The 24999-nt window shown below is 39.9% G+C and overlaps 1 protein-coding gene across 2 annotated transcripts in view; it reads left to right on the forward strand.

Moving 5' to 3' along the window:
- Window positions 1–24999, forward strand: part of LOC112044013 (G protein-coupled receptor kinase 2) — a 71382-nt gene that overhangs the window by 23908 nt on the left and 22475 nt on the right. The window contains exons 3-6 of one of the 2 annotated variants that reach the window (XM_052889071.1): window positions 16917–17029; window positions 21714–22191; window positions 23026–23231; window positions 24173–24362. In XM_052889071.1, the coding sequence (XP_052745031.1) occupies window positions 16917–17029; window positions 21714–22191; window positions 23026–23231; window positions 24173–24362 (987 nt within the window). The remainder of the gene's footprint in view (window positions 1–16916; window positions 17030–21713; window positions 22192–23025; window positions 23232–24172; window positions 24363–24999) is intronic. The other variant, XM_024079731.2, reaches the window with a different exon arrangement.

Below are 24999 nucleotides of genomic sequence, written 5' to 3' on the forward strand. Positions count from 1 at the left end.
CTGGTATAAGAGATATATGGCCCAGTGGATATGACCTCTGCCTTCGATTTGGAGGGCGTAGGTTCGAATCCTGTGCGGAGCTTGCACCTCCAAGTTATGTAATATATGTCACGTGTCTCAAATGGTGGATTACATCGTGAGGAAACCTTCATACCTGAGAATCTTAATTCTCTACGTGTGTGAAGTCTGCCAATGAAAATTGGGCCGGCGGGGTGGACTATTAGCTTAACCCCACTCATTCTGAGACGAGACTCGTGCCCAACAGTCAGCCGAATATGGGTTTATAATAATGAAACGCCCCGCGATTTCACCCGCGTACCGTTTCCGTTGGGATAAAATATAGCCTATGACACTCACAAATATTCTAGCATGGCTTTCTATTGATAAAGGGAAAATCAAACCAAGACCAATAGTCCACCACGCTGGCCCAATGTGGATTGGCAGACTTCACACACGCAGAGAATTAAGAAAATTCTCAGGTATGCAGGTTTCCTCACGATGTTTTTCCTTCACCGTTTGATATTAGCAATATTTAATTTCATAAACTGCACATAACTGAAAATTGGAATTGACCCTACGCCCTCCGAATTGAAGGCAGAGGTCATAAATAGTTATCACGGCTCGCAAAAACGAGCTTCCTTACCGATAAAAACTAACATAATTTTCGCTCCGGACTGAAATTTTCTATTTCCCGTAGCGGAAATGATGTCTCTTGTTGCCAGTCTATATTTGCCTGCGTCTGGTATTGACGGGAGAGAGATATGTTTCCTTTTATAAGCAACTAGCTGACATCTCGCGGCTTCACCCAGTGGCGGATTTACTAACTTGCCGCCAGAAGGCTGTTAAATTACCTACTGATGTAATGATGTTAAATACTGTTAGATGTATTACTAGGTCATGAAAAACGCTCAAAAGTTTTTCACATCTTAATGTTAGTTGTGCTAAACAACGAACGTTATTTAAACAGTTATTACCGAAATATCGTCTACAATTTCGAGTTGTGTGTTCAAGATGTGAACACACAACTCGAAATTGTACACATTGTGCATGTGTGCGATCAGTTTTGTATCCTATTATTCGGATCACTTTTTGCGGTGATTTTGTAGAGACGTAACCGTCTGAGAGCCGTGATAGCCCAGTGGATATGACCTCTGCCTCCGATTTCGGAGGGCGTGGGTTCGAATCCGGTCTGGGGCGTGCATCTCCAACTTTTCAGTTGTGATCACGTGTCTCAAACGGCGAAGGAAAAACATTGTGAGGAAACCTGCATACCAGAGAATTCTCTGCGTATGTGAAGTCTGCCAACCCGCATTGGGCCAGCGTGGTGGATTACTGGCCTAACCCCTCTCATTCTGAGAGGAGACTCGAGCTCAGCAGTGAGCCGAATATGGGTTGTTAATGACTAATGATGAACTGACGTCTAAAAGTAAATCGTTATTTTTTACAAGTTTCGAAAAATAATTTTCAAAAATGCTTCTGCTTTCTTTAGGATATATAACAGTATGCATATTGTCCTAATATGGTATTTTACTTATTTACTAGCTGATGCCCGCGACTTCGCCCGTGTGTGTGTATTCAGTTTTTCACATATCCCGCGGGAACCATAGCTGCTCCGGAATAAAAAGTAGCATTTATGCAACACCTTTTTTACCTTCCAGTGAAAGTTCCATTAAAATCAGTTCAGCAATGGGGATGATGACTAGGTTTGAATATATTGACTTTTATGATACATTCGGGTAAATAGGATCAATGTTAACTAATGTATACATAAAAAGCAAAGATTGTCTGGATATTTGCAAAATAAATCAAATTATAAAATTTCAAAAACTATTAAAATTTTTTTATCGTAATTAGATGAAAATTCATACAGTTTTAGTTTCCTTACATTAAATGTGACATTTTTTAATATATGAACTATAAAGATAAACGCACAAATAACAAAGATATTAGTAATTTTGTTTGAACGCGCATACAAATCTAACGATCATTACATTGCCTATGACGTCATTTTTTCGAGCCATTTTGTATGGGGCGTTTTTCAGGGATCCGCGGCAGCGCCGCAAATCTGACCCTTTAAACCCCTGTAGCTCCGAAAGTAATGATCGCAGATACCCTGTTCCTTTTACAAAATTGCTTTACTATTAGTATACTCTTAATTTATATACAATTTAAAAAACTGTCATCATCCCTATTCCAGAGATTAGCCCGGAAAAACAGATTGATTGTGTATTTATTATAATAATATGAATTACATGGCACATATATAAAAATAGGTAATTTTAATAGTGATGAAACATATTAATTAAACAACATATAAACATCCTAATTAATGTTAATAAAGATGTTATTACGTCAGAATGCAATATGCATTTTTAGGGTTCCGTGACTCAAAATGAAAAAAAAAACTTGTTTGTCACAACATCACTTGTTTGTCCGTTTTTAAAAAAACCCTTTATCTTGGGGATGCGTAAAACGATATATTAATAGGCTGTAAAAAAATTAAACTTCTAAGTTACCGTAAAAAAAAGATAAAGTCAATAATGCCGCAAAAATCGTTTGTTTTGATACGCTCAAATAAGTAAGCTAACCTATCCTAATAAATTAATTAAATACAATTCATGTCTACGTGGAATGGTGGCAAGAATACTGGCTGCATTTTCACACTGACAGCCAGGCTTTTCCTTTGCGCAAAAAATGAGCCAGCCCTTCGAGTCACCAGTCGAGGCAACTAGCCGCGGTGAAATAATATATCTTATATTACACTAGCGGACGCCCGCAACTTCGTCCGCGTGGATTTCAGTTTTCACAAATCCAGCGGGAATTGTCGCGGACTTTTTTTTAGAACTTCTAAAGGGTAACAATATGTCATACATGATTTTTGCGAAACTTCAACCATTTACGCAGCTTACGCTCTCAATAGAAAAAAAAAACTCCCAATGTTTAAAAAAATCTTAATTGATGCTCTGCTCCTATTGATCTTAGCGTTATAACATACAGCCTAGATCTGTCCTCGATAAATGGTAATTGATAATTGAATTTTTTTTTTTTAATTGGACCAGTAGTTCTTGAGTTAGCGCGTTCAAGCAAGCAAACAAACAAACAAACTCTATAGCTTTATAATATAGATGTATTGATAAACATCATATAAATATAGTCTATATTTATAGAATGTAATCAAATACATACAAAAGTGCGGAACCCTCAGTGGGCGAGTCCCACTTGCACTTATCCGGTTTTTATTTAATACATGCAAGTACTCCGAGCGCGGCAATTAATAAATGGATTTTACGCCATTTTCCGTGTTTATATCAGTATTATGCTAGCCACTCACGGTCTGATGCACCCACATGCCTGCAGCGCTGCCGGCATGACGTCGTGATCGCGATATTTTTTTTTTATTCTTTACAAGTTAGCCCTTGACTACAATCTCACCTGATGGTAAGTGAGATGCTATCTAAGATGGAAGCGGGCTAACTTATTAGGAGAAGGATGGAAGTCGGTTGAATTTTTTTTTTTAATTTTTTATGTTATTGCTTCAAATCGAGCCGTCATGCCGTCAGCGCTGCAGGCATGTAGGTTCATCGGACCGTGGGTGGCAAGCATTTTGTTTTATTATTCGACCACCGATTAAAGAATAATAAGCAGATAGAGCGTACGGAACGCGGCAGTGATGCAGCCATTCCAAATACAAATTCAAAAACGAATACATTCTTGAGTCAGTACAACAGGAAGCGTGGCATCAGTAATTTTCAATATTATTCAAGAACTAGCGGACGCCCGCGACTTCGTCCGCGTGAAAGTCGTTGTAAACTTTCAACTACCCCTATCCTACCCTACCCTACCTCTACCCTACCCTATCCCAACCCTACCCCTACCCTACCACTACCCTACTCATTAAGGCACTTCATTATTTATTCTCCCCCCCCCCCCGCGAGTCGCGTCGAGCATGAATTAGTATTCACGCGCGATGGCTTAGCGTATTTCTTGTATAACTTTGGTGTTTCTTTACCGATTTTTATGATTCTTTTTTTATTGAATAGGTAATAATGTTAACTTTTTTAGTTAGGGATAAGTGATGAGTGTTATAAACATAAGCGTTGACAAATATAATTAGAAAGCTCCGAACTGTTAAGCTATCGGGAGTTACACGTCTTATTGTGAGTCAACCATAAAAGATAGACATATATATGCTATTGTGTTTTTATAGATAATTTTAAGGAGAACATTTCCGTCATACATGATTTCTATGTAGCTTTAACCATTAAGGCTGTACACGCGACGGAAGCTTAAAAAATTGAGTAACTTCTCCCGGTTTCTCAACATTTCTCTTCACTGCTCTGCTCTTATTGATCGTAGCGTAATGAAGTATACTATAACCTGCCCAGGAGTATGTAAAATAATTGTACCAAGTTTCGTTAAAATCCGTCCAGTAGTTTTTGTTTCTATAAAGAACATACAGACAGACAGACAGACAGACAAAAATTTTACTATTTGAATTTTTGGCATCAGTGTCGATCACTAATCACCCCCTGATAGTTATTTTGGAAATATATTTCATGTACAGAATTGACCTCCCTACAGATTTATTATAAGTATAGATAGATAGATAATGGCGTCTTATGTTTTTAAATATTTTAAACTAGTCTAATAAGATATCAATTTACGTAATTGTTGTTAGTGTTAAATCTTGAAATACAAGTTATGAAAAAATTTGTATATGCGGATGTCAAAGAGACGCGTGACGTTTTTTTTTATGGGTTTAACCGGATTCATCGCGCTGTTTTTATAGACTCATTCTGTATTATTCTTTATTCCGTGTTCGCATCGTAAATGGAGCATGGAATATGACAGTTGATGCATTGTCCACCTAACGAGCATCAACTATGTATAACTTTGTAAGAATATATTTTATGTTGTGATACCTATTAAACAATGATTTTTTTCTCCCTCGTTGGGTCATGACTATGTGGTTTTGAATTACGAGGTCCTGGTTTCGAGTCCTGTGTCAAGCTATGAAATACTCAGCTATTCTTTCGCGTTAGAAATTTTTAGTAAAACAATGAGTACAATCACTTACATTTACATGGAATGTGTGTATAATTATCATCATTAACAACCCATATTCGGCTCACTATTGAGCACGAGTCTCCTCTCAGAATGAGATACACAAGGTGTAAATACGTGTACCCTACAGACCTGTGATTTGAAGTAGGTAGGTAAAAATCGCTATCACTTAATCTGCACCGTCTGAGGTCAAAGAATAAAGTATGATGCGATCATGCAAATTGTCTACCAAAGTTATAAGCATCCAAACAAGGTTTAAATACGAATACCCTACAAACCTGTGATTTGGAGTAGGCAGAAAAAACTTTATTAATCTGCACCGTCTGAGGTCAAATAGTAAAGTATGAAGCTGTGTCTCCACTACCCTTTAATTACATTAAATCGTAGTACCTAATTTGTAATGATTGAATACGTGGTAGCCTCCAATATGTCCTGTGATTTTGGAGTAGGTAAAATCACTTAATCTGCACCGTCTGAGGTCAAAGAGTAAAGTACGAGACTAAGTCCCCACTACCCTTTAAATACATTAAATTATGTTACCTAGTTTGTAATGATTGAATACGTGGTAGCCTCCAATATGTCCTGTGATTTTGGAGTAGGTAAAAATCACTATCAATTAATCTGCACCGTCTGAGGTCAAAGAGTAAAAGTATGAGGCCATGTCCCCACTACCCTTTAATTACATTAAATTATGATACCTAATTTGTAAAGATTAAATACGTGCTAGCCTCCAATATGTCCTGTGATTTTGGGGTAGGTAAAAATCACTATCACTTAATCTGCACCATCTGAGGTCAAAGATTAAAAGTATGAGGCCGCGTCCCCACTGCCCGTTAATTACATTAAATCATTGGGAAGAAAAAAAACATGCGCACGCGTGACTCACTGTCCCATATTACAAATTACCGATCTACACGGCTACGAGCTGACATGATGAAGTTAAACTTCTTACGGCGCCGCTTCTATGATAATTAGTAATCGTTATGTGGATAGATCGTTTTGTAGACAAACTTCAAAGACTTATTGCTCTCAGCAATTGCCTTTGCATGCTCACTTATATTTGTGTTTTAGTTTTTTTTTTTGTCTACAAATATTATAAAGAGGAAAGATTTGTTTGTTTGTCTGTTTGTTTGCATTGAATAGGCTCCGAAACTAGCTATTTTATCTATTCGATATTTTATCCCCGTATTCCTACGGAAACGGGAACTACGCGGGTGAAAGCATCTGCTAGTGTGCAATAAAGTTCAACAGAGCTGTCGTTCTGCTCCTTATTTACTAACTGCACGCCACGTGGCACAGGAATACCGGTGTTTGGTGACAGGACGAAGATAGAGGGGAGAGGGCGGCAGGCGCTTTGTTTTGCCGCTAAGCTTAGTAGTAATGCTGTGTCTTTGTAAAACAACCCTATGGTAGAGTTAATGACCCACTGGTCTTGCATATAGGGAAACATCGCATATGTCTCTTCCCCTCGAAAGGGCAACGCTTTCGGCTCATTGGCCCATATTTAATACTTATCGCCAAATGGGATCAGTGTAATTGATCTTGTGAACTCGTCTCAAATGCTGCTAAGCGATTTTGAACCTTGTTCTGTTAGTGGGAAAGTGTATAATCGTTGAGCTGCAGCAGTTGGTGACAAATGCACGGATCTGCTGTGTCGCAATGGGCGAGGATACTTTTATGGTTCTGCTGATTGAGCAGTTAAATGAAGCAGAGATTCGTATACTTACGTTATATAGCAGTGGTGAAGAGTCCATACAGGTCAATTGCCTCCGGGTTACCTTTTAAAAATCCATACATACATATTTATTATTGTAATTAAACGTATGGATGTATGAGAAATCGGAGTTTGTATCATGCGGTATGAAATAAAGGTATATGAGTAAGTTCCAAGTGACAGCGAACCCCTTACTAATGGGAACAAACCCCCCCCCCCCCCCCCCCAAAGAAAAAAAAAATAACTGTTGAAGAAAATATGTAAAACACACACAAAGTACCATAATAATGTGATGGGTGTCCTTGTTTTTTGTCGCAAATAGATTCAATGTTAGGAGTAATTTTGAACAATTTTAACCTTCATTCTGAGTCGGTATCAGTTATCAAGCCACCATTATGTAATTCTTGTCGCGAACCCCCTGCCGTCAAATCGCGTACCCCACTTTGAGAAATCCTGATGTAGAAGATAGCCTAGTGGATATGACTCCTGCCTTCGATTCGGAGGGCGTAGGTACGAATCCAGTCCGGGGCATGCACCTCCAACTTTTATTATGTGCATTTTAAGAAATTCAATATCACGTGTCTCAAACGGTGAAGGAAAATCATGATCCTGCATACCTGAGAATTTTCTCAATTCCCCATTAAAATATGGGTAAAGATCATTGTTTTTTTTTTACAAATTAAGTAATTTTAGAATAAGAAATATAATTACAAAGCTTGAATGTTATATATTCTATGCGAATTCTTCCCATAATCGCTCAATATCTTCCCCCGTACATATAAAACGCCATATTTCCCGGAAAGTTTGACAGCGTATTAGCTCTATTACAGTATTTATAGTCAGTTACATAGTGTGGCACGCGAAAAATATCGCCCATTTGTTTATATGAGCAAAGTTCGTGCCGCGCGCCGCTGAAGCCTTCGACTCAATAAAACTTATCGTGCATGCGAGCTGGCGCAAGGCAGGCGATGTCGCGGTTGTCTTTATTTTTCTCTATCATTTATGTATTTCTCCTTTTTTTTAATTTTTAACAATGTAATACAAAATATACAAAACACTAATAATAATAAAGCCTTTTATTTATTTAGGTGTGTTGGTTTAAATTATAATTATATCTATATATTTATAGTAATGTTAGTTATCTTCTTGTGATGTGGATCCCGTTCGGGTGAAGGCCTCCTCTTTCTTCTTCCAGTAACCTCTATCTTTTGCGAGAGACATCCATTCTCGCCCTGGTCTGATAATGATATCATCAGCCCACCTTTTTGTCTGCCGTCGCTTCTCTTTTAAGGTGGACCTTTGCAGTTTGTGACTTTTATAGTCTTTGATTCTCGATATATGCCCAGCCCATACAAAACACTATTAAAAACTTATGAAAAATATGTAACCCTCCCGCTGCGGGACATTTGAGTGCCCAAGCAACCGGCGGTCAGGGCTCCAGAGTGAGGAACCTCCTCATAATACGCGCTGTCTCAAGAATCACTGCCTTCTGTATCCGACTCTCAATCCAACAGTTAAGCTTTCGCGTAACTGTATTCTAACTGAATAAAAAAATCTTTAAGGCTTTAGATTCCGCTTAGTCGAGACGCTTGAGCGTTACCGTTTTCGCTTGTGATTTTTATTTGGACCACGCTCAATCAGCTCGCAAGCGGCTCGCGCCTTGAATAACTATGCGTTGTAAATAAGCGATTCCAGTCGTCTGTTTGTTTGTTCGTGACGACTTATTGCGGGGAGGAATTCCTCGCGCTTCTATGTGAACGCTGGATTTTGTCTCTATAGCTTACTATTTTTTTCGCCTTAAGCCGTTTTTTTCAATTATTTACAAGTTAGCCCTTGACTACAATACGCCAAATCGCTTGGCGGTATCTTTGCCGGTAACTAGCCACGGCCGAAACCTCCCACCAGCCAGAACCAATTTTGAGAACCTTAATCGGCCCAGCCGGGGATGGAACCCAGGACCTCTGTTTTGTAAATTCACCGCGCGTACCACGCGCATGATTACGATAAATATAGTGATGGGACTCACGTAAGCAGGTTTCCTCACGATGTTTTTCTTTCACCGTTCGAGACACGTGATTTTTCTATACTAATAATATAAAGAGGAAAACTTTGTATTGAACTTTGTATTGAACCTACACCCTCCGAATCAAAGACAGATATCATATCTTGGGCTATCACGGTATATACTCTTGATTTATGGCGCGTCTCATATATTTATTGTCTATGGTTAGATATCTTTGTATTTTTTGCGATGAAAATAAAAAGACATGGACATAAAATATGACCCAATCCACTCTGTATTCAAATTGTAGGCTTTTGTACACAAACATACTAATATAAGACTCAATACTGTTTGTGTTTTATTTAATAACTAGCGGACGCCCGCGACTTCGTCCGCGTGTAATTCAGTTTTTCACAAATCCTGCGGGAACCATGGGGTTTTCCGGGATGAAAAGTTGCCTATGTGTTAATCCAGAGTAAAATCTATTTCTATTCCAAATTTCAACCAAATCGCTTCAGTAACCGCAGCGTAAAAGATGAACAAACATATTTACACACTTTCACACTTACACACAAACTTTCGCCTTTATAATATTAGTATGAAGTATGATAATATTTAGACGGCCTCCGTGGCGCAGTTGTATGTGCCGTGGATTCACAAGACGGAGGTCCTGGGTTCGATCCCCGGCTGGGCCAATTGAGATTTTCTTAAATTGGTCCATGTCTGGCTGGTGGGAGGCTTCGGCCGTGGTTAGTTACCACCCTACCGGCAAAGACGTACCGCCAAGCGATTTAGTGTTCCGGTATGATGTCGTGTAGAAACAGAATGGGGTGTGGAATTTCATCTTCCTCCTAACAAGTTAGGCCGCTTCCATCTTAGAATGCATCATCACTTACCATCAGGTGAAATTGTAGTCAAGAGCTAACTTGTAAGAATTAAAAAAAAACATTTACAGCATATTCATCAAAATCGGATGAATACTTTAGGCACTACCTACTGAGGAACATATTATGCAAATATAAACAAACAAAGTTACATCTAATGCTAAAATCATAACCTTTCCTTGTGACTTCGCGTTATCATCATCATCATCATTATCAACCTATATTCGGCTCAATGCTGAGCTCGAGTCTCCTCTCACAATGAGAGGACAGACTTCACACACGCAGAGAATTCAGAAAATTCTCTGGTTTCCTCACGATGTTTTTCCTTCACCGTTTGAGACACGTGATATTTAATTTCTTAAAATGCACACAACTGTAAAGTTGGAGTTGCATGCCCCGGACCGAATTTGAACCCACACCCTCCGGAATCGGAGGCAGAGTTCATATCCACTGGGCTATCACGGCTCTCAAGTAAAAAACAAACTCGTCTACTTTATTATATTAGTATACACGATTGTAAGAGACGTCGAAAAAACATTGTTTTTCATTTCATATTTTTTACGCACACGTATCGCAAGTAGGGTTGCCAACATTTTTTTCCGAAAAATATAGATCATAGTATTTTTTGGTATAAGCAAAAAATCAACATTTGTATTAAAAAAACAATATTGTTGCATTTTTCTAGATTTATTTGTCTGAAATAGAAGTGTCATATGCTTTTCTACATTTGATTTTTAATTTTTTTTACGAGACAACGTCTTATAATTCGATGAAGCCCGATGCAAACTCGAAAAAAGTTGACGTCATGCGTCGTTCCCTCGCTCTAGGGTTGCCACCTTATTTTACAAGAAATAAAGTATGTCTCGCTATAAGGTTGCCAACTTTTTTACAAGAATCAAAATATATTCTGGCCTATGAAGATTATTAAACAGTATTTTAGAAAAAACGAACAGTATTTTATTTATTTATTGTTTTAAATACCTTAATTGAGATTTTCTTTTGAAAAATGCAACCATTCCATCAGTATTTTCTGACGTTGTCACATTCAACTATCGTCAGAAAACCATCTTTACAGACAACCAATTTTTTTGTTACATATCAGCGTTCAAAATACTTACTTATAGTATTTTTGGGTACTACATATTTCTTCAACTGTCTATCAATACCTGAAATATAGTACAATACAATATATTATAGTACGGTTGGCAACCCTACACAAGGCCACTGCCGCTATACATGATAACATCTCAGCCAAAACACATATACACAAACTCACACACAAATGTTTGGATAACATATATTTTCATAATAATGAGGTAAACGGCAAATAATGTAAGGTTAATTGTGTTTTAGTGGTACTTGAATGACGTGCTAATGACGTCACGAGCTATTATTAATGTTAGAGTAGGCATGGTTACGGTTATCCGGTATGAACATCTCAGACTACACCTAAGCTACTTACTAAAATACTACGTAGCCTCAATAGCTCAACGGTAAGAGCGGTTGGACTCATCACAGGGGGTGGTGGTTCGATCCCCGCCCCGTTGGTCTATTGTCGTACCCACTCCATACAGTTTTTCTCGACTAGTTAGAGGGGAATGGAAATATTGGTCATATTTGAAAGACTGACGCCGTGCGGTTTCACCCGCGTGGTTCTCGTTCCCGTAAGAATATGGGGATAATATATAGCATATAGCCTTCCTCGATTAATGGGCTATCTAACACTGAAAGAATTTTTTAAATCGGACCAGCCTTCCTCGATAAATGTGCTATCTAACACTGAAAGAATTTATTAAATCGGACCAGTAGTTCCTGAGATAAGCGCGTTCAATCAAACAAACAAACTCTTCAGCTTTATAATATTAGTATAGATATGGCAAATGTTCTTTAAAATAAATTTCGAAAAAGTTTCTACATCTTTTTCTCTATCACGTAAAAAACGTCCTAGTGGAATCCTACTAATATTATAAACGCGAAAGCTTGTATGGATGTGTCCCGAAAAAATCCGTGGTTTCCCGAGATTTGTGAAAAACTGATGAGTATGATGGTATGCATGTTTTTTACTATTTCACGCCGCGACTATTATATATCCTGGATTAACACATAGGCTACTTTTTATCCCGGAAGACATCATGTTATTTTCTCGCTCTAGAAGGTAGGCCTTTGACTACAATCTCACCTGTTGGTAAGTGATGATGCAATCTAAGATGAAAGCGGGCTAACTTGTTAGAAGTAAGATGAAAATCCACACCCCTTTCGGTTTCTACACGACATCGTACCGGAACGCTAAATCGCTTGGCGGTACGTCTTTGTCGGTAGGGTTGTAACTAGCCAATTTACCCCTACACCACAAACTTTACCTCTTTATGGAATGTGGAATGTTGAGTCAACTATTATTGTTCCGATAGTTGTTTCAGTCAATGGTCTTATAGCGAAAAGCTTCGACCAACATCTTAAGAAGCTTTCGCTTAACTGTTGGATCAAGAGTCGTATACAGAAGGCAGTGATTCTTGAGACGGCGCGTATTGTGAGAAGGTTCCTCACTCTGGAGCCGGTTGCTTGGGCACTCAAATGTCCCGCAGCGGGAGGGTTGAATTTTTTTTTATAAGTTTTTAATAGTGTTTTGTATATTTTATGTATAACATTGTTAAAAATTTAAAAAAAAAGGAGAAATAAATAAATGAGGTATAAATATAAGTATGTATTTGTATTGGTAATGTTCATTAAACTAATCGCTAAAGCCATGACATACTTAATTATCAAGGGAATATGCATACAGGACACGCGAACTGAGTATTGAAAATATTTATAATTGCTGGACTGTTTGTTAACAGAGCACATTATATATTATAGTATTAGATGTAAAAAAACTATTTACCATCTAACCGATTTGGAAAATTCTTTTACCACTAGAAAGCCATGTTATTTGCGAGTGTCATAGGCTATATTTCAAAGTCCAAAGTCAAAGTCAAAATTCATTTATTTCAAATAGGCTTAGTTTACAAGCTTTTTCGAAACGTCAGGTAATAATATTAAACTTAAGATAATGGTGATAATAATTATTCGAAAACTTAAAATTAAAGTTCGAGGGTTCGCGCGCCTTGGTCCGAGAAGAGCCCACAACAAACTCAGTCAGGTTTATCCTTTTTTAGTTTATCACCATTTAACAATAGGTATATAAGTAGCCTGTCATGTAATGCATTTCATTTCCAAGCAATTTTGTCATTTACGTAATCATTGACACTATAATACGACTTTTCTATAAGCTTACGTTTAATAAAAACCTTGAACTAACAGCCGGCGCCCTGCGGTTTATCCCGCGTAGTTCCCGTTCCTGTGAGATTACGGGGATGAAATAATAAACTGCCACATGAAATCACTGAAACAACTGGAAGAATACAACAAAATGATACTATTACTTTCTTTATCCAATATTGAAATCTAAATTAGTTTGAAGACAATTCGGTTTTTACATTTTACTCAATTATTCCAACTTTCCGTTGTTTCAAACCCTTTTGTTATCTAACGGGTAAACTTAAAGAAATTCGAGATGCCGCCATTTCTGAATAACCAGAATACTCTCACTAATAGAAGACCGTCTTTTATTGCTTCAACGTAGTCCAAGTTACAGGAGACAGCGGGGAAAATAAAATATTGCTATTTAAATTTAAATTTTTATCTGGACGTCAGCAGAATAGGGATGATGACTAGGTTTGAATATATTGATTTTCAAAATACACTCGGGTAAATATTAACTAATTTATACATAAAATGCAAAGATTGTTAGGATATTTGCAAAATAAATAAGATTATATATAACTTTAAAATCTATTAAAAATCTTTTATCGTAATTAGATGAAAATTCATACAGTTTTAGCTTCCTTGCATTAAATGGGACATATTTTAATATATGAACTATAAATAACAAAGATATTAGTAATTTTGTTTGAACGCCCGTACAAATCTATCGATCATTACCTACGACGTCATTAGTTCGTACCATTTTGTATGGGGCGTTTTTCAGGGATCCGTGGCAGCGCCGCAAATCTGACCCTTTAAATCCCTGTAGCTCCGAAAGTAATGATCGCAGATACCCTGTTACTTTTACAAAATTGCTTTAGTAGTAGCATACTCTTAATTTATATACAATTTATAAAACTGTCATCATCCCTATTAAATATATTTTGTGTTGTTTATGAATGAGCACAATGGGCTAGATTGTGGAGAAATGTCGTTTTTATCTTTCGTCCCAACTCCCATCGCTACGAAATAGGGAGCGATTATGCCGATTTTGATTCCAGTGTCAGCTAAAAATAATTTTATCATACATGTTAGGTTGTCTGGGACCTGGAATAATATGATGAATGAGATCATCCTCCTGTGGGATAGGAGAAGCAAGTTTGTATAATATATTTACGTTACAAACTTTAAACTCAAAGGTCCTTCGAAGGCAAAAAATCCTTTTTATTTAAATTTAAATAGAAAAAGGATGTTATTAAATTAAATAAAATAAAGAAAAGAATACAGTACAAAAAAGCCACGCCGCGCCACGAAACATTGTCATTTGGTAATGGCGGTCTTATTGTCATTTGTGTAAAGTCAGCCATTGACGGCCAATTATTCCCACGTTTCACCAGTTTTTGACGGCCTCCGTGGCGCAGTGGTATGCGCGGTGGATTTACAAGACGGAGGTCCTGGGTTCGATCCCCGGCTGGGCAGGTTGAGACTTTCTTAATTTGTCCAGGTCTGGCTGGTGGGAGGCTTCGGCCGTGGCTAGTTACCACCCTACCGGCAAAGACGTACCGCCAAGCGATTTAGCGTTCCGTTACGATGCCGTGTAGAAACCGAAAGGGGTGTGGATTTTCATCCTCCTAACAAGTTAGTCCGCTTCCATCTTAGACTGCATTATCACTTACCATCAGGTGAGATTGTAGTCAAGGGCTAACTTGTAAAGAATAAAAAAAAAGCACAAACGGCAGCGAAAACGTTTTATAAGTTGAGCCGTCATGCACGCAGCGACGACACTATCAATTATAGTCGTGGGTGCTGCAAAAACGTGAGAATAATTGGTCGTCAATGGCGTGCGTAAGGGGCTGTAAATTTTAGTTCCAGTTCAGGCAGTGGGACTTCTTTCGTGGCGCAGAGTCACTCGCTCTTGGGAAAGGCTTATTATAGTGTTAATGATTATATTAATGATAGAAAAGCTTGGCGTTAAACTGTAATATACGACCGTGTGCTTAGTTTTAAATATGTTTCTAAAATGGTGGTAAACAAAAAAAAACCTTGGCTGAGTTTGTTGTGGGCTCTTCTCGGACCAAGGCGCGTTTGTAACCCTCGTAACTTTAGTTTTAAGTTTTCGACTATTATTACCACCATTAAATTATGACATAAACCTGACCTTTCAAAAGTGCTTGTAAACTAATACTAATTGAAATAAATTTTTTTTTTTGCTCCCTCCTGTGACATGGCCCCGCTTATCTATGGTAATGGGATCCAAGTGTTCGCTTTAATTCCCAAGTTAGGACGGAGGCTCGGTTTTACGAGCTCCTCAAGGACTTTACGGGCACTAAATTATATAGTACCTACGTTCAAATTGCCATCGAACTGGGGGATTTTTATATATTTGCGCTCGGATTCTTGAAACTCGATACGCGTTTGGCACACGTGACGTCGCTCGTTGGATATATCACTGTACTACAGCCTTTCTTGATTAGTACTGAAGAGTTGTGATAGCCCAGTGGATATGACCTCTGCCTCCGATTCCGGAGGGTGTGGGTTCGAATCCGGTCCGGGGCATGCGCCTCCAACTTTTCAGTTGTGTGCATTTTAAGAAATTAAAGTTATTCGGGCATCACGCTGAAACTACTAAAAGAATTCAAATGAAACTTGGCACGATTACTTTTTATTGCGAAAATAAAATAAGAAGGCGGTGAAATAGGGTTTGAAAGTTTGCATGGAAAGTCCTTCATTTTTAGAGTTACAGTAGTTAGTAAAAAAATGTTCATAAATTATAAATAAAATACCAAATATAATGGGATTCAAAAAATTTTAAACTTCAAACTCTAAAGTGGTGAAATAGGGCTTGAAAGTTTACATTGATTTCCACGCGGACGAAGTCGCGGGTAACCGCTAGTACGAAATATATCTACGTAGGTACCTACTCTGGTGACACCATCACAGTGTGCAGGTAAAGATACTTTAAAGTAATTAATTTATAATTGCTGTCAATTGACCGCGAAACTGGGTCAGTTACACACCGGGCCGCTTTAAATAGGAATTCGATTTAATCTTTATTATAGTGTTATTAAGAGTTATAGCTGATGGACGTTGGGGTCCCAAGGTACCAGACCTATATTTAACCTCAGGGGCGTAGCTATCCCTATCAATGATACGGGGCCCCCGAACTACAGGGGGTTTTAAGCAAGTATTTTTGTTTCTTTTGTGAGAAATCTTCACCGTTCATTGGACCCCCCAACAAATTTTGATTCAGGCCCTCTCAAAGGCAGGCTACGCCACTGTTCAACCTACATAACCAGCGCTGGTTAAGAAGTGCTGGATTAAGGTCCCCTTTTCTTAAAAAGAACTGCAAAGAATAGGGATGATGACTGTTTTTTAAATTGTATATAAATTAAGAGTATGCTAATAGTAAAGCAATTTTGTAAAAGTAACAGGATATCTGCCATCATTACTTTCGGAGCTACAGGGATTTAAAGGGTTAGATTTGCGACGCTGCCGCGAATCCCTGAAAAACGCCCCATACAAAATAGCACGAACTAATGACGTCGTAGGCACTTAGTGATAGTTAACTTGTATGGGCATTCAAACAAAATTACCAATATCTTTGTTATTTGTGCATTTATGTTTATAGTTCATATATTAAAAATTTCACATTTAATGTAAGGAAGCTAAAATTGTATGAACTTTTATCTAATTACGATAAAAGATTTTTAATAGATTTTGAAATTTTATAATCTTATTTATTTTGCAAATATCCAGTTAATTTGCTTTTTATGCATAAATTAGTTAACATTGACCTTATTTATCCGAATGTATTATAAAAATCAATATATTCAAACCTAGTCATCATCCCCATTGTTTCAAAAAAATCTCAATATGTACCGTTGCTTGAACATTTAGTTAGGTTAGTAACCTAGCCAGCGTGGTGGACTATTGACCTAATCATTCTGAGAGGAGACTCGAGCTCATCAGTGAGGTTGGGTTGATAATGATGATGATGTGTTATTTGTTACAGATGTAACGTACGACTACGTGGTGGACCAGCAGCCGATCGGCAAGCTGCTGTTCCGCCAGTTCTGCGAGCGCAACCGCCCGCAGTACCACAAGCACAACAGCTTCCTCGACTCGGTAAGGGGACCTCTGGTTACTACGTACAGCGGCCTTAATGCTAGCCACACATTAAATACATCGTAAACGCGGACTTGAGAGCCAACAAACTTAAGAAGTCGGATGCTCAAGATGGGACAAAGCGGCACGCTAGGAAGGAGAAGAGGAGAGTCACGTAGCGGCAAGCCGCGTGCGTTAGCGCCGCGTCTGGGGGACTTCTTTTATGAAAACTTGATGACTATAAGTATCTCTAGTTACCTGCTGGGCATTGTGAATAGACGATGTCTGTAGGTGTCTGCCACGCTACATGTCTGTGACGCACTTTGTCTGTAGATATAAACAGACCTTTACGCACGATGTTCCGAAACGTCATAAACTTTGCATAGTACTGTACAAAAATAAGGCTAAAACAAGACACGTGAGGAGACGTGGGGTCATTAATGGCTTGCCGCTGTGTCACTTTCCTCTTCTCCTTCCTAGCGTGGTCCCACTATGTGGGGTTCGCATCCGACTTCTCAAGTTTGTTGGCTCTCAAGTCCGCGTGTACAATGTCGAGCCAGCGCTTTTTGGGGCGACCTCGGGCTTTAGTTCCAAGGACTGTGATGTTCAGACATCTGTTACCCGTGTAGCTCTGCGGACATCGTGCAACGTGACCGTACCATCTAAGACGTGCTTCCTGAAGCTTATCTCCGATGTCATGGACACTGAGCCTACTGTGGATGTGCTCGTCACGTTGTCGGTCACAACGTGTGACGTTACACATCCATTGTAGCATTTTCATCTCCTTATCAAGGGCAGCTACGTTTTACACATACAGCAGTAGGGGTCGAATTACGGTTATTGCCGCCGCGTCACCACTTTGACGTGACGGGGAGCAGCGATTATACCATCATTTCGTGGTAGAGGAAACAAACCGAGCAGGTCCCAGGACTTGTGACCTTGGATGTAGGTTTAAGGGATTCCTCTAGAATGCATAAACACTAACCCCTGCCTGACATGTTTTCCATGCCCACGACAAAAAAAATATTGCACAAAATTACTAACGCGACTAGCAGCGTGACAGTGTTCACGCTGCCTATTACCACGATCCGAACTGTTCGTTCAACGCTACACAGTCGACAACGCTACACTACTTTCCACATTCCGATATACCTCCTCCATTTGTCTGCAGTACTGCCGGTATGACGTCCGGTAGACGTGGTTTTTTGAGTTTTACAGAACGTCATTCCGGCAGTGCTGCAGGCATGTGGACATCTAGGATGCGTCTAGCATAAACTGGCCCATGAAATATCCATATCTCAATAGTTAAAGGTTTATTAAAAGCCATGATAGCCCAGTGGATATGACCTCTGAATCCGAATCCGGAGGAATCGAGTATAATAAATACAGAGGAGAAGGGATATAATTTTTTAATATGCACATAACTGAAAAGTTGGGGGTGCATGCCCCGGGCCGGGCTTAAACCTACACCCTCCAAATCGAAGGCATATTCACTGTGATATCACGGCTCGTCTTACTACGCTATAATTGTGTTAGTATAGATATAGAATTAGATACATAAATATTTATGTTACAGAAATGAACTTTAATTTTTTTAATCGGTCATAAATCAAACGGTTTTCTCTTAATAACAGCAAAAGCGTAGAGTTATGAATCATTTATGTAAATGTGACAAACAGACAAATAATGGTGACAGATGCGAGGCTTTTCGGGAAATGGCCCATTGCCGATTACATTTTGAATTAAAACAAAATGTTGAAACGCTTTTAAATGATATCTATATGGACTGTGCATGCGATACTCAGACCTATTACAGAAGGACCACTCAGTGGCGTGCACGTCATTGGTGCGTAAACACAATGCATACCCTGACTATTCGTTACATACCTGTATTGGAGGAATTTTCCGTTTTGTACAATTTGTACCTATAGTGCATACCCTAGTTAAAGCCTTTGTGCACGCCACTATAGCACCCGAATTCACGCACCCAAATATATATCTTTTACTAAACTTATACTTTGGTATGTAGGTTTCCTCACGATGTTTTTCCTTCAGACAGAGACACGTGATATTTAATTTCTTAAAATGCACGCAACTGAAAAGTTTGAGGTGCATGCTCGGACCAGATTCGAACCCACACCCACTGGAATCGGAGGCAGTGGTCATATCCACTAGGCTATCACGACTCGACGGCACAACTTGAAGATACCCATATTCTTTTCCTGAGGACATCGTTTTTGACTCTGTCCCTTAATTTCAGTTTCAAAAAACTACCCTCTGACATAGTACTTTGCCACCCGAGTAATAAATAAGAAAATCGATGTAAGAGCGAGTGGTAGTTTCGTTCCGTGTTCCACAGCAGTTATCAAAGTGTAATATATGAAACAGCTCAATGTCGAGCGAGCGAATTGACCCCTTAAATCGATGCAGGGCCCTGTGGGGGAAATAGAAAGGAATAGTCCAAGAGCTAGTGATGAAAATAGTCTGATATATTAAGCAATATATTCTTCATAATATGGATTAAAGACAAACCTCTAACTTTTGATAGTTGTAACCAAATGGCCCATTTAATTTTTTTTTTTTTTTTTATATATTCTTTACAAGTTAGCCCTTGACTACAGTCTCACCTGATGGTAAGTGATGATGCAGTCTAAGATGGAAGCGGGCTAACTTGTTAGGAGGAGGATGAAAATCCACACCCCTTTCGGTTTCTACACGGCATCGTACCGGAACGCTAAATCGCTTGACGGTACGTCTTTGCCGGTAGGGTGGTAACTAGCCACGGCCGAAGCCTCCCACCAGCCAGACCTGGACAAATTAAGAAAATCTCAATCTGCCCAGCCGGGGATCGAACCCAGGACCTCCGTTTTGTAAATCCACCGCGCATACCACTGCGCCACGGAGGCCGTCAAACAAGTTGTTAAGTGGAAAACAATCGCTTTTACCACCCTACCGACAAAGACGTACCGCAAAGCAATTTAGCTTTCCGGTATGATGTCGTGTAGAAACCGAAAAAGGGTGTGGGCTTTCATCCACCTCCTAACAAGTTAGCCCGCTTCCATCTTAGACTGCATCATCACTTACCATCAGATGAGATTGCAGTCAAGGGCTAACTTATAAAAAAAATCGCGTGTAACAGAACCTAAAATCGACTTTACCTCCAGCTATGTCAATAATATAGTCCATGGGCCCTGGAACAAAATATTTGTTCATGACGTTGTACAAAGAGCCGTGATAGCCCAGTGGATATGACCTCTGCCTCAGATTCCGTAGGGTGTGGGTTCGAATCCGGTCGGGGCATGCACCTCCAACTTTTCAGTTGTGTGCATTTTAAGAAATTAATTATCACGTGTCTCAATCGGTGAAGGAAAACATCGTGAGGAAACCTGCATACCAGAGAATTATCTTAATTCTCTGCGTGTGTGAAGTCTGCCAATCCGCATTGGGCCAGCGTGGTGGACTGTTGGCCTAACCCCTCTCATTCTGAAAGGAGACTCGAGCTCAGCAGTGAGCCGAATATGGGTTGATGACGACGACGTTGTACAAAATTATGAACGTAGCGAACCATTGTAGTGGTGGTTTTCCTTCCAATCCATCTTCCATACTGCACGTCCGATAATATACCCCTGAAATTGGTCCGACTACGCTTCCACTTGATTTTAAACAATTCTTCATCTCTTCTGCAAGAATCGGCTTTTAGGTTGTAATTTTTTACTTTATAAAATAAATCAAGAACCAAGCAAGCACAATAAAAAAAAACATATGCGTCTCGGGACGCTCTACAAAAGTGATAACTTAAACCTGGTGTCGTTTGCGTGAGAGAAAGGGAAGCCAGACAGAGTGGAATCGTAACGCGTTACGTTCGATACGTTGTCACTTCGAACGTGAGGGACGCTACATCTGTGGACGTGCAGAACCCAGTTCGACATACTTAACAGTCATTTTATCGGATGGTTCAAATACTGATAGACAAAGGAAAGAAAAATAAACTTCGGACGTGAATTTATGGTGACTGTCTCTCAGCGCGAAGGGGCCCGATCGAATGATTTGAGCTAATCAACCGAGCAGTCACCCATTAATCATTGTCATGCCTTTTTAAACATTGCGTTACTGAGAATGTCTGTTTAAATGTGTGTTAAGTTGCGAATATACTATATCCATATATACGCGATTTCACCCGCTTACTTGCCGTTCCCGTGGGGATAAACAATAGCCTATGACACTCACAAATATAGTGGCTTATTTGCGAGTTTACCTCGTTATTAACCCATATTCGGCTCACTGCTGAGCTCTAGTCTCCTCTCAGAATGAGAGGGGTAAGGCAAATAGTCTACCACGCTGGCCTGGCTGGCGGATTGGCAAACTTCACACACGCAGAGAATTAAGAAAATTCTCAGGTATGCAGGTTTCCTCACGATGTTTTTCCTTCACCATTTGAGACACGTGATATTTAATTTCTTAAAATGCACACAACTGAAAAGTTGGACGCCCTCCGGAATCGGAGGCAGAGGTCATATCCACTGGGCTATCACGGCTCATAAGCTTTATCTCTTTCAAAAAAATAAGACAGACTAGAATTGAGAACCTCCACATTTTTTTGAAGCCGGTTAATAATACTAGTTCAGTTACTAAATTAAAAAATGTGCATGACTCAACAATCCATACAACGTAAACACACTAGACTCTACATAATGAATGTCTGTAGTTCTTGGATCGATTGCAGGCGGAGCGGTACGAGGTGGAACTGGACGAGACGCGCACCGCGCTCGCGGCCGAGGTGTTCGGCCAGTACCTGAAGACGGAGGACGCGGACGCCGTCACCGACGTCGTCTCGTCCACCGTGGTGGAGGACGCCAGCAAGCTGCTTGAAGGTACGCTAGACGCAGAGGGCGAGGTGGCTCTGGACGAGACGCGCACCGCGCTCGCGGCCGAGGTGTTCGGCCAGTACCTGAAGACGGAGGACGCGGACGCCGTCACCGACGTCGTCTCGTCCACCGTGGTGGAGGACGCCAGCAAGCTGCTTGAAGGTACGCTAGACGCAGAGGGCGAGGTGGCACTGGACGAGACGCGCACCGCGCTCGCGGCCGAGGTGTTCGGCCAGTACCTGAAGACGGAGGACGCGGACGCCGTCACCGACGTCGTCTCGTCCACCGTGGTGGAGGACGCCAGCAAGCTGCTTGAAGGTACGCTAGACGCAGAGGGCGACCTAGTAATAATCAAGAATCACTGCCTTCTGTATCCGACTCTTGATCCAACAGTTCTTTTGCTTTTCGCTATAAGACAGACTAAAACAGCTATCGGAATAATAACAGTTGACTCAAAACATTCCACGTGGCGGTAATCTCAGCAAACTGAGCAAGGTCCAAGTATTTTGACACTTTTTCAGCTTTAACCAGATTATCGTCATATGGAACAGTGATTACAACAATTATTAGACGAGACACCGACCGATCAACTAGCACTATAATAGGTCAATTGGCAACAATATACCTGTCAGTGATAATCGTTCGGTCCCAGTAAAGCAATGCACTGCCATTTTCAAGAACTGACGCTGGGTCGTACATTTAGTAAGGCATCTCTGAATCGATACTGAAGAGCAAGCTGTTGGTGGATCATCTTGGCTACTTGATTATGTCTGTGCAAGTATTCACTGAGAGCCGTGATAGCCCAGTTGATATGACCGCTGCCTCCGATTCCGGAGGGTGTGGGTACGAATCCGGTCCGGGGCGTGCACCTCCAACTCTTCAGTTGTGTGCATTTTAAGAGATTAAATATCACGTGTCTCCTAACGGTGAAGGAAAACATCGCGAGGAAGCCAACATACCAGAGAATTTTCTTAATTCTCTGCGTGTGTGCAGTCTGCCAATCCGCATTGGGCAGCGTGGTGGATTATTGGCCTAACCCTTCTCATTCTGAGAGGAGACTGGAGCTCAGCAGTGAGCAGAATATGGGTTGATAACGAAGTATTCACTGTTAGCAAGGTCATTATCATCCATATCAATGGCATTCGTTTCCAGCGGGCTCCAGGGACATATTCAGCGAATGCGTGCGCTGCGTGAAGAGCTTCCTAGCGGGGATACCGTTCGCGGAGTTCGAGCGCTCGATGTACTTCCACCGCTACCTGCAGTGGAAGTGGCTGGAGGCGCAGCCGGTGACGCAGCACACCTTCCGCATGTACCGCGTGCTGGGCAAGGGCGGCTTCGGCGAGGTCTGCGCTTGTCAGGTGACCCACCGCAGATTTATTTAATTGACCCACCTTCGATTATTTTCATTGACCTTCAATTCCTTTAATTGACCCACCTTTGATTTATTCAAATGACCTACCTTCGATTGCTTCTAATTGATCCACCTTTGATTTATTTAATTGGAACACCTTTGATTGCTTCTAATTTAACTCACCTTTGATTTATTTAATTGGAACACCTTTGATTGCTTCTAATTTAACTCACCTTTGATTTATTTAATTGGAACACCTTTGATTGCTTCTAATTGATCCACCTTTGATTTATTTAATTGGAACACCGTTGATTGCTTCTAATTGAAGTCACCTTTGATTTATTTAATTGGAACACCGTTGATTGCTTCTAATTGAAGTAACCTTTGATTTATTTAATTGGAACACCGTTGATTGCTTCTAATTGAACCCACCTTCAATTCCTCTTATTGACTCACCTTCAATTTCTCTAATTGACCCATCTTTGATTTATATTGACCTACCTTAAATTCCTTGACACACCTTTGATTAAAAATCCAAAATCAAAATTCATTTATTTCTAGCAGTCTTAGTTTTACAAACTCTTTTGAAGCATCAAGTTTCACTCCTTTTAAAGAGCAGAACCTGCTCGAAAAATCGGAAAGCAGGTTCTGACCCACCTTCGTTTCTTCCAATTCATCTATGACTCATCTTTGATTCTTCTAATCGACCCTAGCTAGGTTTGTTGCCGGTTCTTCTCGGCGAGGCGCTTTGGGTCCCTCGTAACTTTTATGTTAAGTTTGTCTTCTTTCTAAAAAGAATCTACTGGAACAATTAACGTGAAATTTGATACGTATATTATCAATTTCTGTGACCCAAACGGAGCTTGTTAAGAGCATCTCAAATATATTTTTTGGTTGTATCAACTCATATGATGAGCTAGTAAAATAAAACTGACTTAATATACCCAGGTTCGAGCTACAGGCAAAATGTACGCGTGCAAGAAACTAGAAAAGAAGAGAATAAAGAAGCGGAAAGGAGAACAGATGGTGCTGATAGAGAAGCAAATTCTTCAGCGGATCAACTCGCGCTTCGTGGTCAATCTGGCCTACGCCTACGAGACCAAGGACGCCTTGTGTCTCGTGCTCACTATCATGAACGGTGAGTACTGTCCTTTGGGGCAACTCTACATGTATTTACTGAATGTTGGGTCAACTCTACATGTATTTACTGGATTTTGGGTCAACTCTACATGTATTTATTTGGGGCAACTTTACATGTACGAGTATTTACTGGGTTTCGGGTCAAATCTACATGTATTTATGAAGAGAATAAAGAAGTGGATACTTTTCCACTTCACGGATGGTGCTGATAGGTAAGCAGATTCTGCATGATCTAACCTAATTCACTAATTTAAAAATCACGATAGTATTAAATATCAAACTGGTGAAGCATTTTTAGATTATACTTTAAGGAAACTCTGTGAAACTCTGAAAAAGTGGATTTAAAAATAAAAATAAAACACCAATGTTGAACTAAGGTTTCACATAAATTCACAACTCTTGTTAGGACAACTTTATGAACAAATCAAATAACCTTGAGCAGTTCCAGAGGCTTGTGACTTTAGATGCAGGTTTGTGGTGCAAGTTTAAGGGTCATTTGGACATGCCAGCGCTTACCTTCAATCGTTATTCTCCCTGCCTATCTGGATATAATCTGAAGTCACCAATCGCTCCTGCCTAGTCACTCCCACTCTCTAAGCCCCACTATCGACAGAACAACTCGCACCTACCGTCGG

This window comes from Bicyclus anynana, chromosome 24 (assembly GCF_947172395.1).
Source record: "Bicyclus anynana chromosome 24, ilBicAnyn1.1, whole genome shotgun sequence".
In the NCBI taxonomy this organism is placed as follows: Eukaryota; Metazoa; Arthropoda; class Insecta; order Lepidoptera; family Nymphalidae; genus Bicyclus; species Bicyclus anynana.